Source organism: Bos javanicus, chromosome 2 (genome assembly GCF_032452875.1).
Source record: "Bos javanicus breed banteng chromosome 2, ARS-OSU_banteng_1.0, whole genome shotgun sequence".
NCBI classification, from domain to species: Eukaryota; Metazoa; Chordata; class Mammalia; order Artiodactyla; family Bovidae; genus Bos; species Bos javanicus.
The window spans coordinates 5481046-5493135 of record NC_083869.1 but is presented as its reverse complement, the minus strand read 5'-3'; the positions used below and the strand labels follow the sequence as shown (position 1 = coordinate 5493135).

The following is a 12090-nucleotide window of genomic DNA, read 5'->3' as shown; positions in this document are numbered from 1 at the left end:
TGTCACCTGCCCGGGGTGTCTTTGCCTCCTTAAAGACTGCATATACATCCAGTACATGAACACGCACACACGCACGCAAGCACACAGAATTCCTACAATCTGGCATGCTGCAGCAACGCTCTCCCCGAGCCTCCCAGGCCTCCCTTCTGGCGGATCCTCCACTCCTGTTCGGCCGCAGCCCAAGAGGAACGTGCTAAGGTGGTCTGCCCACCCTCCCCTCCGCCCCTGATTCCCACCGACACCTCTCTGCCCTCTGCCACCCCAAGACACACCACACACGGGAAGGCGGGTTAGGGGTTAGTGGCGCCCTCGGCTGGGCTAGGCGCATGCATGGGGTTCTGGGGGCTGTCCTCAGAGGCCCCCACAGCACAGCACTCCCTACTGGTACCTGTTCTTCTTTCTGCGCAGCCGGGAGAACAGTTTAGTTTTCTTTCTGTGGGGGCGGATGGGATGTGGAGGCCTTCATTTGGGGGAATGAGGATGTGGGACTGGCCTGACCCCTTCCCTCGCCGGCAGCCCCTCTGCTTGGAGGAAGACTAAGGGCTGAAGCACCCCCGACTCCCTGGGTGTGAAGAGGCCCCAGGCCTGCCCACGATCCCTGCTGTCCAGGGCCAAGGCCTTGGCATCCGGCGAAGCGCCCTGAGGCGGTGTTGGCAGAACGAGCAGCAAACGCCCCCTGAGACAGAGCCTGGTGGGCGGCTCTCAGCGGGACAATGCCAGCCGCCCTCCCTGCCTGGGGTCCAGCCACAGGAGCTCAGGACCCGGGAAGGAGCTGGGTCAGCGGACCAGCACGGGGCCTCGGGAGAAGGCCACTGGGCTGCCCTGGGGGCCACTCTGGAGTAAAGGAGACATACGAGCCTCCTTTGCAGCCCGTCCTCTCCTCTCAGACCAGCCTTTTCCCAAGGGCAGCCTGGCCCCACTGCCTGCACGGCCCCCCTCCTCAACCACCCTGCGAGTGCCGCCCTGACCTCCAGGCAGGAAGGTGACCTGTGAAACCGTCGCCCCTGGCCTTCATTTCCTGCAGGGCAGCCTGTGGGCTGCTCCCACACTGTGTTTTCAGGGGGGAGTGGGGCAGTGACAGTCACGGAATACTGACTGCCTTCCTCCTCCCCAGGTACCCCAAGAACCCGATGCAACCACCCTGCGTGGTTGATAAGGAAAGCGAGGCGCACCGCAGCGCTCCACGCCATGCCGTGACGCACAGCACCTCAAGGACAGAGATGAAGGGAAGCCCCAGACTCGCTGTGGTTTCCTGGGGGCTGCGGGCCAGGCGCATCCCCTCCTCCCTTGAGGTTCCCCTCAGGAAGCAGGGCTCTCCTCCGTGCAGTGAGTGGTGGAAGGGGGCTCCCCGCTGCGAGGATCCCCTGAGTCCTTCAGTCCCAGCCCTGCCTGCAAAGCAGCGGAGGCACCGCTTCTGGGCTCCACAGTGGAGGAAGCCAGGCACGCACTGGGGGAGCCACAGACTGCCCGGGGTCGCTCCTTCTCAGATGGGACACAGCCAAGGAGAACGGGCGCCTTCGCCTGCTCCCCTGAGCACAGGGAGGCCAAGCCAGAAAGGCCGAACCCACAGGGGACTGCAGGAAGATGCCCCAGCGGACACCTCCCTCAGCCCCCCAGCGCCCTCAGGGGACTCACACACCTAGGCTGGGCCTTGACTGTGAATGTGTTGCTCCCGTGCTGCTTCTCCAGACTGATGAGCACATCGTTGAGGTTCTGGTTGAGCTGCAGGAGGGACAGCAAGCATGTTGGGTGGGGGCCACCAACCAGCCCCACCTCCCAGCGAAATCCCTGCCTCTCTTCTACCCTGGTCCTGCCCTGTGCCTCTGCTTGGACCAGGAACAAGCTCTTGTCTCTCCACCAGTGGGAGCTGGGAGCCAGCACACCAACCCCAAAAAGAAAACCAAAGAGGAGGAAGTGGGCTGCGCTGCTTAGCATCACGGTTTCTGCGGACCATCTTTTTCTTCTTTCTACTTATAGGCACTTCCTAAAATGCCACACAAAGCTTGTACTGTTTTATTTTGCTTGTTCTTTTTTTTTTTTTTTCCAATTTTGCAAATGAACTGTTGATCCTAATTGCTGAAGTCATTTGCCAAGATGCTTTCAGGCCACGTTACAACTGACAGAGATTTCACCAAAAGCACCAGCAGGATGAGGGACTGACCCCAGGCATCTTGTGGTTCTGCTTACTGAAAATATTTCCCTCTCCTTCAGCCACTAGGAAGCCCAGAGCTGAATCTTCCTCCTGACTTTACAAATATTTTCTCCCCAAAACACATTTCTGTTTTTTTCTTTTCATTTTTCACAAGTTGTCTCATACTGAAGGGAAGAAGGAAAAGAAGGAAGGAAAAGGGAAAAAAGGAAAAATCAGGCAGAAAACAATACTCAGGGTGGTCCCTCAGGACAGGCCCCAAGGTGGCCAAAGCCTTTTTCCTGTCCTGGGCTTGGAATCCCCCATGATCTATAGCTTCATTCTTCTGGGCCCTGGAGACAGTCAGGCCCACCCACGGCACAGGGAAGGAGGAAGTTGCCAACATGAGGTTTTTACAACTCAGCTTTGCAGTTTAACTGCCATTTTCATCAAAATGAAAATAATACAACATAGGAATTTAAGCTAATCAGACTCCATCTTACATCAGATTCCAGTAAGTAAGGCAAATCTGCTTTAATGTCTTCAGGAATATTAAAAATTTTTTTAATTGGAAAAATTTTACTATTTATCATCAGCCTACAAATTGGGAAACCACCACCATTTTCTAACACTGAGCTCCCTGGGCCAAGGCTGCCTGAGAACATTTCTCCAGTTTGAGGGCCGCTGGCCCTGCCCAAGCAAGGAGGAAAGAACTGGGAGCAGGGCAGGGGCTAGGGCTAGACCCGTGGGGCTGGCTTGCAGCCTCCCAGTGCACCCAGCAGCTCCTTCTGGGCCCTGACCCTGTTCCTCAAGGGCAGAGGCTCAGAGGGGGCGCTGCGGTAACCTGTGTCTCTAACCCCCGCAGGGAAGAGGGAGCCGGGCCACCCTGTGCCTCTGACCCTGACCCTCGGCAGGTGGAGCATGGCCCTGGGTGAGGGGGTGAGGGGCCTGCGGGGGAGGAAAGGGACCTACCTTACTCATTTCCTTGTGGAAGTTTTCCTCCAGGCCCGCAATGCTCTGAAATGTGTTGACATAGAAACCCACACGGCTGCAGTACACAGGGAAGAAGGGCCAGGTGGATTACAGGTCAGGGTGGGCAGCCCGGGAGAGCCATACCTCCACCTCACCAGCCCCAGCCCCGGGAGGGCATGGAGCAGAGCAGCACAGCCCTGCAGCCTCCGGAGGGTGGCCGAGGCTCTGCCCGCCCCCTCCCACCCCTCACCTGTTCCACAGGGATGGCAGCTCCTCCTGCAGATCCACATTCATCTCCTCAAACACCTTCTGGGCTTTGATGAGCTCCTCCTCAGCCTGGGGGGTGGGATGGGTCATTCCCCTCTGCAGGGCCTGTGTCCTAGCCAGCCCAGGCTAGGCCAGGCCCCCACCAAGACCTACTCTCTCCAGTGCACTGGAACCAGGGCTCCGGGCAAGACAGGCTGAACTAGCTGTGGACGCCTGGGCAGACCTCCCCGATCTCCTCCCCCGCAACCCCGGGGTGCGCCGGGCAGGGGGCAGTAGAGCAGCCATGGCCAATGAGAGAACCCCCATCTGGTCCAGGTGCCTCAGGGGGGACCCGAGGAAAGAATGGAGCACACGAGAAGGCGCCGGCCAAGGGGACAAGGGGGCTGACGCCCAGGCACGCCACGAGGCCCCAGATCCAGCCAGGTGGGACCCTGTCCTCTCACACTGGAGCCCCTCTCAGGCTCAGGGTCTGCCTGCTGCCCAGCACTCTGGCCCTGGCCCATGCTGGCCCCTCTGACTTCTCCTTCTCCTTTCCCAGGGCCGGCCCCTACTCAGCCTCCACCACCAGGCTGACTTCACTTCCATGGGAGAAGCTTTCCGACCCTCTCCTCTGACCCCTCTCTCCTGACACTTCCCCAACAGAGGCAGGAGCTCGGGGACATGCGGAGAGGCAGGTGAGAGGGCAGGCGAGGAGTGGGCTGGGCTGCTGGGCAAGGTGCCTGTGCCCCCTCCCAGGCCAGCCCGCGCCCTCCATGCCTGCACACACACACCAGTTGGTGGCACTAAGGCCCCATGGCAGAATCCTAGAAAGGCGGGAGCTGGGCGGAGGGCGGAGGTGAGTCACAGACCCCGGCCCCAGAAAGGGCTCTGCTGGCTCATTCTGGAGAGCGCTGCAGGAAATGGTGACTCAGGGGGGTGACTTGGATTCGGGGTCTGAGTCACAGCCCAGGAACGTGGTGGCCTCGCCCAGGAGAAAACTTCCCTCCAGCAGCCTCACGTTCTCAGGCCAGCTGGCCTGAACGCCACACTGCTGCAGAGCACACCAGAGCTGCCCGTCCCACTTAAGCCCACCCAGCTGTCCACGCAGCTACAGACACCGGGATCAGCCCAAGTCACATCCTATTCCTTCTGTGTCTGGCCCAGCCAGGATGACTAGGGAACCGGAGGAGAGAGGGGTCACCACGCTCCTGACTCCATCACCTTGAGGTTGTTGGAACTTGCTAGACTGAGCATGAGCGTCTCATCTAACTTTTTTAAAATCTCATTTAAAAATTAAAGGGAGTATAAGAAATCAAAGAAATGTCTCTAAATATGCATGCCTCTGGCCACACCTAGAATGGATTAGACCTGGGGTGCCCTCCAGGCCAGAAGCCAGATCATCCCTGTCTTAATTCTCTGAGAACCCCAGTGCCTGAAAGGGGCTACCACCCTCAAAACAGTGACTCCCACACTTCCAGACACCAGAGCCTCACACGTCACGTGTACTTCCCATTCAAGTGCCCACTGGCTGGTTCAAGTCCCACTTCCTCCAGGACACTGACCTCCCCGGCTTCCGTACCCACAGAGACCACCCCTCTGGTCCCCACGATGCTGGTCCTAACTCCTCGAGTGTACAAGCATGGCCAAGACGGTGTGGACGGCACAGCAGTTCACAGCTGGACACCAAGCTCTGTTCACAGAGCTCAGCAATGCTGCAAAGGGCAGGGTGGCTTTGTTTTAGAGTTCCTAGAAGTCAGGGCCTATCCTTTATTTCCTTTGAGTCACATTCTTCATATTCTGGCTCTTTCAGAAATACAAGGGGTGGCAGGAGGCGGGGGGAGAGCTGTCCCTTGCTGGGGAGACCTTGCAGCCCCCGTGGCTCCACTACATGCCTCCGCACACAGGGAACAGTGACAAAGTGACGCCCTTGCCATGCAGCCTGTCACCAGGGTCCTGCAGGCAGCTTTGGGGAGACCATGACACGTGTGGAGAGCAGCTTGGAACCAGACCAGGGAACACCCAGAGCTGGACAGCTCAGGAGAACACAGGCTCAGGAGCTGGTGCTGTCCCTCCAAAGTCAAGTCAGCCAGCAAAGGCGGCACAGGGCCCCAAGTACCCCAGCTCACTGCCAGCCAGTTGCCTGAAGGCTCCCCAGCCCCCGGCCAGGGGTGAGGCAGGGTGAGGAAGAAAGAAGAGAGGCTCAGATGAAAACTGGATCCAAATGGGAATGTAATTTGGCCAAAAGGCAAAACATCTGCCGTCCAACATCCAGAGACGAGATCCCGTGCCCTGGCTTCTCCTGCCAATCCTCCAGGGTGGGGGGTGAAGGTGGGGGATGGGACCCTCCCAGCTGGATCCCCAACCACACCCATCCCAGGAGCCCCAAATCGGCCATGGCCACCACCCTGGCCCCACAGTCTCCAAGGAGCTTATCCCACTGGACTAAAATGTTCACCTGGCATCCTCCCAAACCCATTTCAGGGAAAATTATGCAGAAATCCTGGCCCTGGGTCAGTGGCCCCATTATTCCCCCTCCAGCCCGAAGTCCTGAACTCTACAGGCGGGACAGGCCAGTCCCTCAGCACTCCCGCAGGCTGACCTAACCCAGGCCATCTCCCCTAGACCAGAAAGAGGTGGGGCTGTCACTTAGAGCCTCTAAAGTCAGCCCACAGCTCTGGCCTAAGAGAAATCAGGCAGCAGGGTGAATAAGAAATTGGGCCACGAGCCCCTGCTAAACCCAGCCCTCTCCACATCACAGGTATCCAATACATGTGAGTTGAACATGATGAAATCAGAAGTGGCCCAGAAAACATGGGGCAGCTGCCTGGAGAGAAACCCAACCTCCTCAGTGGGGCCTGTCTCCTGCCCCCTCCCAGGACCACAAAGTGCTGCTACAGTCATGTCAGTGTCACTGACTGAGAACCATGAGGCTATCTCTCCCAGGGCACTGCTTCATGGTCCTTACCAGGACCCAGCCCACTCCTATTGCCAGGATAGTAGTATCACTTTGTGCAAAGAGCCTCCTCCAGGAAGCCCTCTGGGACCACTGTGATATAGACTGTTTGCCCTCCGTGGAATTCCCAAAGAGCCAGTCCTTTCGGCCCAGGTCTCAGTATCCCAGCCAGACTGAAGAGCCTTCTCAGCGTCCCCTCAGGGGCACCCTGGGGCCTATAGGTCCAAGGGTCACCATGACTCTGGCCAGTTGTGGCAGGACCACCCACAGGGACCCCCAGTCTAGGGAGCTAGGAGAATGACCCAGGCCTTGAGGTGGGTGAGCCCCAACTCAGTCACTAAATGGCTCTGGGAACTGGGCAGGAGATCCGGCCTCTCTGGACGGGTTTGTCTCCTCAGCAAACCCAGGTTAACCGCACAGTTCTTATGAGGTTTGAAGGACAATGCACTAAAGACACCACATCTGTCCCTGCAAGAGCCCTCACAGAGGACAAAGAGTCTGAGGCTTTCCTGGGCTCCTGGAGGCTAGGATTTCAGAGTCGGAGCCGGGATGACCAGAGGTCCAGGCGCTAGGACAGAGATGGCCATCCCAGGTTAACCGGAGCCCCAGCCCCCATCCACATCCTCCCTTTGAAAGCAGGAGGTCTCCCAACAGAGACATTTGAAAACAGCCCTGCCTCCCAACTGGGGAAAGAGTCGAGCCCTCCCCCACCCCCCAGTGGGGCTGGGCAGACGGGCACCCAGCACCACCCAGCACCAAGGACAGGACGACAGACCAGAAGGCGTCAGCACGTGCAAGGTTAGAAGCCAGTGTCACCTGATTTCGGAGCAGGTTAGTTTGAGCTACGAGATGAGCCTGCAGTTTGCCTTGGCACCACTGGGGGGCGGCTTTCTCAAGCAGCGAGACAGGCTAGGGGTGGGGAGGGGAGGTCAAGGCCAAGGAGAGTAGAGAGAGAGGAGGGAGACGGGGAGAGAGAAACGACACAGACATTAAACACCACATCCAAACGTCTCCAGGGCAGTGACGGAGCCCTGCCACCCTCCAGAGGGCCAGCCCCCACAGCAGGTAAAGGCCCCTGAGGCTGAGAGAATTAAGGGGAGCCCCGAGGAAGGCGGAGAATTGGGTGAACTCCAGCTGCAAAGCAGAATATGAGAATCGTTAGCAAGGGCAGACAGACTCAGCAAGCAGCTCCTGCCCTGGGGGCACTCACTGCGGGGCAAATGTGGGTGCACCCCCCCACCCCCACCCCGACCCGGCTTGTTCCAGCTGAGACAGGTTCACATTGGATCCGGTGATGGAATTCCACTCGGAGCACACCAGGCCAGGAGGGGCTGGGCCAGTGAAACCCAAGCCAGGCCTGCTCTCATCCTGGAAAGTGGCCTCAGGACAGGCGGAGGGGCCAGGCGGGGGCCCCACCCATTAGGCCCACGAGGCCTCCCACTCACTCGCCCTGGACCTGTGACCCGGAACTAGTCACCGGAGGTGAACCCCTCTGCAAAGGGGGCCGAGGACCCCTGCCCGCCAGGGCGCAGTGACAAGCCTGCAGAGGGGGTGGTGGACCAGCCCAGGAGGAAGGCACCCTGTGGAGCCTCCCGAGGACTCTCCCCCAGCAGCCACCACGGCCAGCCTTACCTTAGCAATTTTGGCTTCATCCTTCTTTTTGGCGGTTTGAAGGGACTCGTAATGGTGCCGGGCACTGTCGTAGTCCACCAGCTTCCGCCCACGCTTGGCAATGCGTGACTGAAGTATGGAAGGAGGAGGCGGCTGAACAGGGCCTGACGCCCATGCTGAGATGCTGACCCAGGCAAGGGGGACTGGATGAACCCGGAGGGCTTAGGGCCGCCGACCCCAGGCTCAGCAAGTCTGTCTCACAGATGCCCGAGACACTCGAGTGAACATTTCTGGCAGCAAAGAGCTCACCCCTTGAAGGCTTCTCTCCTCCTGAGCCACCCCACCAGCCTCCCTCCTGCACTCCCTGTAAAACTCCTTCAGGAGCCTTTGCACTGTGTGGCTGGGGGCCAGCATGGAGTGTGACCCCTCCAGAGGATCGGGCCCAGCACCACGGTCACTACCTGAGCTCTAGACAACTGTGCCTGTGTGTTGGGGGCACCTGGGCTCCCAGGTGCCTCCGTGGAGATCCTGACACACCGACCAGTCCTCAGTCCTAACTCACCTGGGCCCGGCAAGGGCAGCTGGCGTTTTGAACACACGCAGTCACACAGATACATCCAGATAAGAGGCGACGCACACAATGATACACACCTTCCCTTGCAAGCACAGAGTCTCATACAGGGCATACAACGCCAGGCCTTCCAGCCCCTTAATACACGTCGTCAGCCCTAGAGTCACTCCACAGTTACACGGCCCCACATGCACGTGCTCCACGAGGTCTCTTTCCACAGCCCAGAGACCCACAGGTACAGGGTTTCCAGCTCAGAAAGGCCCAGGCCTGGGGACTGGAAGGCCAGCCTCAGAGGGAGCAGCCCCAGAGGATGAACTGGGAGGCGAAGGGGAGGCCTGCCTCCAGCCCTGGGCTGCCTGCACGCCCCCGCACCCCTCTCCCACTCCCGCCCCCCGACACAGGCTGCCAGGCCACAGCAGGATGGAGGGCCAGAGCACCGCTCACCTTGATGTCAGGGAACTGGCCCAGGTACGTGTCCATGGTCAGCAGCGCCTGGTCCACCAGCTTCTGGTGGTAATCCATCCAGAGCAGGTCATTGTTCTGCAGAAGGCGAGAGCACAGGCGTGCACACTGGGGCGCTGGGCTGCAGCAGGGCCAGCTCCCCCTCCCGGGGACCCAGGGGCCAGCCCCGTCACCCCACAGCTGGGCGGCACCTCAGAACCTCAGACTCGTGGTGGTGGTGGTGGCTTAGTCGCTAAGTCGTGTGCGACTCTTACAACCCCATGGACTATAGCCCACCAGGCTCCTCTGTCCATGGGATCCTCCAGGCAAAAATACTGGAGTGGGTAGCCATTCCCTTCTCCAGGGGGTCTTCCCGACCCAGGAATTGAACCTGGGTCTCCTGCATCACAGGCAGATTCTTTACCAACTGAGCGATGAGGGAAGCGCAACCTCATCTATAAAACGGGGTCACAAGTCCTGCCTTTTCACAAGGTGACCTTGAGGATGAGATACGCCCAGGGCTGGTGGGGTCGGGGAGGGAGGCTTCTGGAACCAGGCGATGCGACTCAGAGAGGAGAGATGCCTCCAGACACCACAGGAAACGCATCTCAGCGTGACATCTCAGAGGAGAAAATGACCCCCAGAGAGGGGCGGGGCCTTGCCCAAGAGCACCTGGCACGTGGGAACCGGAAGGGCTGTTCCCAGAGGGTGCAGGGTGCGATGGGCGGCCAGCTGAGGTCAGAGGCCCCTCAGGGCAAGGACCAAGGCCGCTGGGCCCACACTCACCTCAGCGATTTTGCTTGCTTCATCCCTGCCAGGCCAGTCGGGCTCGTACACCTCCTGCAGACACTCGTTCAGCTTCTTGGAGGCCTCATGCATGGCTGGTGGGAAGGCAGGCCACACTGCAGGCAGGGCTGGTGGCGGGGGCAGGGGGCGCAGGGGCTACCCCTGCCCCCACCCCTGAAGGCCCAGGAGGTGTGTGGACATACCTGGCAGCCCTGCTCCCTCCCAGCTTTGCACCCATCAGCTCCACCTGGGGAAGGCCCCGCTCGGTGTCCCAGGAAGCCCACCCGTCCAGGCCGGGCCTGCCCCTTACCTTTGACCGAGGCCAGGTAGGTCCGGAGGTCCTTCTGCAGGCGGGTGCCCTCGGTCTACAAAGAGAACGAGAAGGAGAAGGGGAGGGCCTGGAGCACAGCCCACACCTGCCCCCTGCCTTCCGCATCCTGGGGACACCTGCCACGGATGGGCTGTCTACTGCAAAGCATCGGGTCTACGGGAGACCAGATAGGAAAACACCCTGGCTTTGGGGTATGGCGGCTACTGCCTCTCTGGCCACAGACACACACTGAGCTCCCACCTGGGGAGCCCTGTGCCTGAAGGGACATTCACCTTCTCTCCCAGGCACTGTTCTCAGCCCTGGAAGGAAGGCAGCAAGACAGGGACCCTCCACCCTGGACAAGACACTGGAGCACAGCCCGTGTGTAAGATGGGACCAGTGGGTGGCAAGCCTGCCCTCAGGCAACCATGAGCCAGGTGACCGACAAGCACAGGAAGATGATGGGGGTACAGGGACCACCCAGCACCTGGTCCTGAAAGCTTGGGTTCTGCCTGAGGCCAGCTGGCTCCCAGCGCATCCCACCGGAGATGGGGGGCCGGGGGCAGGCCTTTACAGGGTCAGGAGGGTTCTGATGGACAGAGGACGACCTGCTGGGGAGAGGAGAGACCCAGAAGGGGGGAGGCCTTTGAAAGGAGTGCAGAGAAGGGTGGGGTCGTGTCCAGGCTTCTCAGGACACCGGCCCTGTTGAGAGGGAAGATGCAGGGGAAAGGGGAAAGGGGGGAGTGGCCCAGGGAATGAAACCCTCGGAGCTGGGAGGGCAGCCCCAGGGGCTTCCTGGAGCAGTAGGGCCAGCAGAACGGTAAAACCATGGGCGCAGCCTCAACTCCCTCTGGCGTCAGCAGGAGGCAGGAGCAGGAAAGCTGAGCTACAGGTGTGAGGACGGGTGAGCTGGCTGAGGCCAGCAAGGAAAGTCTGAGACTCCCGCCAGGGAGATGCTGAAGTTTCCAGAAGCCGTGTGGAATGCAGGAGATTCCACACACAGGCTGTGGGGCTGTGGAGACCCAGCTCTGTCTCTACTAGACACGTGTGTTCAGGCACTTCAGTCGTGTCCAACCCTGTGCGACCCCATGGACTGTAGCCCGCCAGGCTCCTCTGTCAATGGAATTCTCCAGGCAAGAATACTGGAGTGGGTGGCCATTTCCTTCTACATACTAGACATGTAACCCTAAGAAAGTTACTGAACCTCTCGGAGCCTCAGTCTCCTCATCTGTCAACCGGGTCAAATGACCCTGGCCTGGGAGACCACAAGCACATGGGCATGGAGCACCTGCAGGGTGCCCGGCACATCGCAGGCACCGGGAGTGGCTTCACTGCGGCCGTGAAGAGCAGCCTCAGGAGGCGGGCTCTACCCTGGGCACCACGATGGGTGTGGAGGGGGACACAAGGGAGCCCGGCTTCTGGAGGGCCGTGAGTGGCTGAGCCTGGGGCTGGCCTCCTGGGCCCCCGCCAGCCCATGCCTCAGGGACACCTTGTGTGGAAGTCTCGCTCTCTGAGGGAGACCTAAACAGACCACTGCAGCAAGCTGTAGTCCCGGAAGACCTGAGCCCCTACAGGGCTCCACCTGCCAGCCTGGAGCTCCTGCCTGAGACAGAAGTGGTCTCCACCCCTGCCAGTCAAACAACGCCCCTGCCGAGAGCAGGCCAGGACGCGGGCCCCAGGCATGGGCCCACCCCAGCACCCTCAAATCGCTCCTGTCCCCCTGCAAACCGGGCCCCTCCTCCTGGCCAGAGCCCTCTCCTCCTGCCCTGAAGTCCTCAGAGTTGGGGCACAGTTCCTCACTGGGGCCAGAACGTCCCACACATAGCCTCTCGACGCCACTGCGCCACCTGAGGAAAAGGAAGCTGAGAGGTTCCGAGACTTGCCCAGGATCACACTGGCACAGGGAGAGCTGGTGAGAACCTCCAAGTCCCGGGCACGTGGGCCCCAGTTTGCTGAATTGGTCTTGACAGGGCCAGGAACACAGGCAACTGCCTATTCGTTACGACAAATGCAGCAATGGGACAGCAGACACCACACAGAGAGGGTTCTAGGGCATCACGTTAAAAACGGAG

General features: G+C 60.0%; 1 protein-coding gene across 22 annotated transcripts in view; it reads right to left on the bottom strand.

The window, feature by feature from the left end:
• The window catches only part of BIN1 (bridging integrator 1), a 56924-nt gene that overhangs the window by 11314 nt on the left and 33520 nt on the right, over positions 1 to 12090 (bottom strand). For 7 of the 22 annotated variants that reach the window (XM_061432361.1, XM_061432389.1, XM_061432415.1 and 4 more), the window contains exons 3-11: positions 10019 to 10073; positions 9709 to 9803; positions 8926 to 9021; positions 7932 to 8039; positions 7116 to 7208; positions 3351 to 3436; positions 3101 to 3176; positions 1640 to 1722; positions 389 to 433 (exon numbers count right to left, since the gene is read on the bottom strand). In XM_061432361.1, coding sequence (XP_061288345.1) covers positions 389 to 433; positions 1640 to 1722; positions 3101 to 3176; positions 3351 to 3436; positions 7116 to 7208; positions 7932 to 8039; positions 8926 to 9021; positions 9709 to 9803; positions 10019 to 10073 — 737 coding nt within the window. The remainder of the gene's footprint in view (positions 1 to 388; positions 434 to 1639; positions 1723 to 3100; positions 3177 to 3350; positions 3437 to 7115; positions 7209 to 7931; positions 8040 to 8925; positions 9022 to 9708; positions 9804 to 10018; positions 10074 to 12090) is intronic. The other 15 variants (XM_061432522.1, XM_061432491.1, XM_061432399.1 and 12 more) reach the window with 3 other exon arrangements.